At 34.1% G+C, this 2,020-nt stretch overlaps 1 protein-coding gene across 1 annotated transcript; it reads left to right on the top strand.

Annotated features, from left to right (window-relative positions):
• Positions 1-337: 337 nt before the first annotated feature.
• On the top strand, positions 338-2,020 carry LOC131648821 (uncharacterized). Its single transcript, XM_058918545.1, has 3 exons — positions 338-498; positions 823-1,320; positions 1,398-2,020. Exons 2-3 carry the CDS (start codon positions 882-884, stop codon positions 1,913-1,915), a joined length of 957 nt encoding a protein of 318 aa, XP_058774528.1. The 5' UTR covers positions 338-498; positions 823-881; the 3' UTR covers positions 1,916-2,020.

Raw genomic sequence — 2,020 nt, 5'->3', positions numbered from 1 at the left:
TTCTCTTGTTTGCATTTGATACGTTCGAAGCAGACCTTTAGGGTGTGCTTGGAATGCAAAAAATAGAGACGAGAGAAAAACAGACGAGAGAGTAATGAAAGAAAAGTGACACTTCTCCTGTTTCGAGTTGCATAGAAATAGAGAAGAGTGATTAAATTGGTGTGAGATCCACATTATTTATCATCTCTTCGATAAAGAGGAGAGTGTCTCAATTTTTAAACTTTTCCTAGTTTAACATTTAATTTTACAATTTTTAATATTTGATCAATAATGTTGAAGTGTACTTTTAAATCAAGATGTAATTGTGTCTTTTCAAAAATAAATATTTTTCTCTCTCTTCTATTTAACTCATCTTTCTTATCTCTTTTATACTCTATCTTACTTATTTCTCTCTTCACACTATCTTTCTACCACCAATCACACCCTTAGGGTTTCCAAGCGTTTTCTCAGAGATCGTTGTCTTCTTCACCTTCGCGTGGATTGAATTTGTATTTTCAGGTACGAATCTGTTTTCTCTTGCGATTCATATGATATTCTTCATGTATTTGGGGATTAGGGTTTAAAACCTTTGAATAGGGGCTTGTTTTTTCCCATCCGTTTTGGTGAAATTAATTCCTCAATATTGTAATCTGTTAGACGAAATATTCAAATCTTCTTGGGATTGGAGACAAATTGAGTTTGTTTTGATGAAATTAATCCTTCAAATTTTTGAATCTGTTACGTGGTGATTGGTTATATTTTAGTGATGGTAAGAAATTGACTATGTTTTGATGAAATTAAAACCTTCAATGGCACTTATTATATTTTGTTTTTTCTTATTAGCCTCCGCCCTGCTGGAGTTTAAAGCAAAGTTTCCAGCACCTAATCCTAATCTCATCACCATGGCTTTTACCAAAAAAGCCTTAATTGTTGCTTTTGAGTATCCTTGTTCCGACGTTAGTCTTTATGGTCCATCAACTGCAGCACTTAGGATGAAAGAGTGTCTTGTTAATTATTATGGTTTTTTGTCTGAAGATGTTATGCTAGCTATAGATGATGTTCCTACGCTACACCCATCATTTCCCAAAGCCCAAGCTTTGCAACCTTCATTTTTTACTGTTGCTGACGACCTTATATTCAATAATTCAAAGAATACCAAGAAACAATCTAAACAATCTAGGACTATCTGTACCACGCTGGCTAAAATGGTGTCACAGTCCAATGTCGGTGATACCATACTTTTCTATTATATTGGACATGGCAACAGACGACAAACTTCTTACACTAACAATAGTGGATGGGAAGAATTTATGCTATGTGGAGATGGTTCTCGTATTTATGGTAATAATATTTTACTTAATTTCTTTTGTTTTATCTTTGTTTGTTTTACTTCATTATTTTTATTTATTGTCTTACAGATTATCATCTAAGGGAGGTAGCATCATACGTTCCGGATGGGGTAAACTTCACTGTAGTGGCTGAATGCTGCAATTCAGGTGGTCTCATTGAAGGTCTCTTTGAAGTAATTGGGAATAGCACAAGAAGTCCTGTTTTTGGAAATAAACGGCCTGAACGTAATTTTGGTGGAAATGGATTACAAAATAGCCCGCCGTTGGCTGTTCTTATTAGTTCCACCCAGAGTAATGAAGGCGGCGCGATAGGTTATAATGATAATTTAAAAGAACATAAGTGCTTCTTGACGGACGCTATAATTAATATAATCATGCAAAAAGAAGGAATTGTGACAAATTTAGAGCTAGTTAAGGAGGTGTCCAGAATGTTTGAAGAAAAGAACCTGGAACAAAGTCCTGGGTTATATTGTAATCGCGGTAAAGAAAACTCTTATTTTTTGGGGCTTGAGGGATTAAAAGTGAAAAAAAAGGACAAGAAGAAAGAGGATAAAGTAGGGAAGGGAAAGGGAAAAGAAAAAATGTAATATTTTTTGTTTAGTATGTATTTTTATTGGTACTGAGATGTATTAGGTTTTAAATTAATGGAAATGTAGTTTGACATTAAATATAGCCTAAAAGGTTTAGAGTTG

The sequence above is a fragment of the Vicia villosa genome, linkage group LG2 (genome assembly GCF_029867415.1).
Source record: "Vicia villosa cultivar HV-30 ecotype Madison, WI linkage group LG2, Vvil1.0, whole genome shotgun sequence".
Lineage (NCBI taxonomy): Eukaryota > Viridiplantae > Streptophyta > Magnoliopsida > Fabales > Fabaceae > Vicia > Vicia villosa.
Note: the sequence above shows the minus strand (reverse complement) of the source record. Positions and strands in the feature narration are given on the sequence as shown.

Excerpts from the sequence above, each read along its gene's own strand:
- LOC131648821 (XM_058918545.1), top strand. The coding sequence starts at position 882 with ATGGCTTTTACCAAAAAAGCCTTAATTGTTGCTTTTGAGTATCCTTGT. Across the intron at positions 1,321-1,397 it reads AGATGGTTCTCGTATTTATG|ATTATCATCTAAGGGAGGTA; the intron begins GTAATAATATTT and ends ATTGTCTTACAG.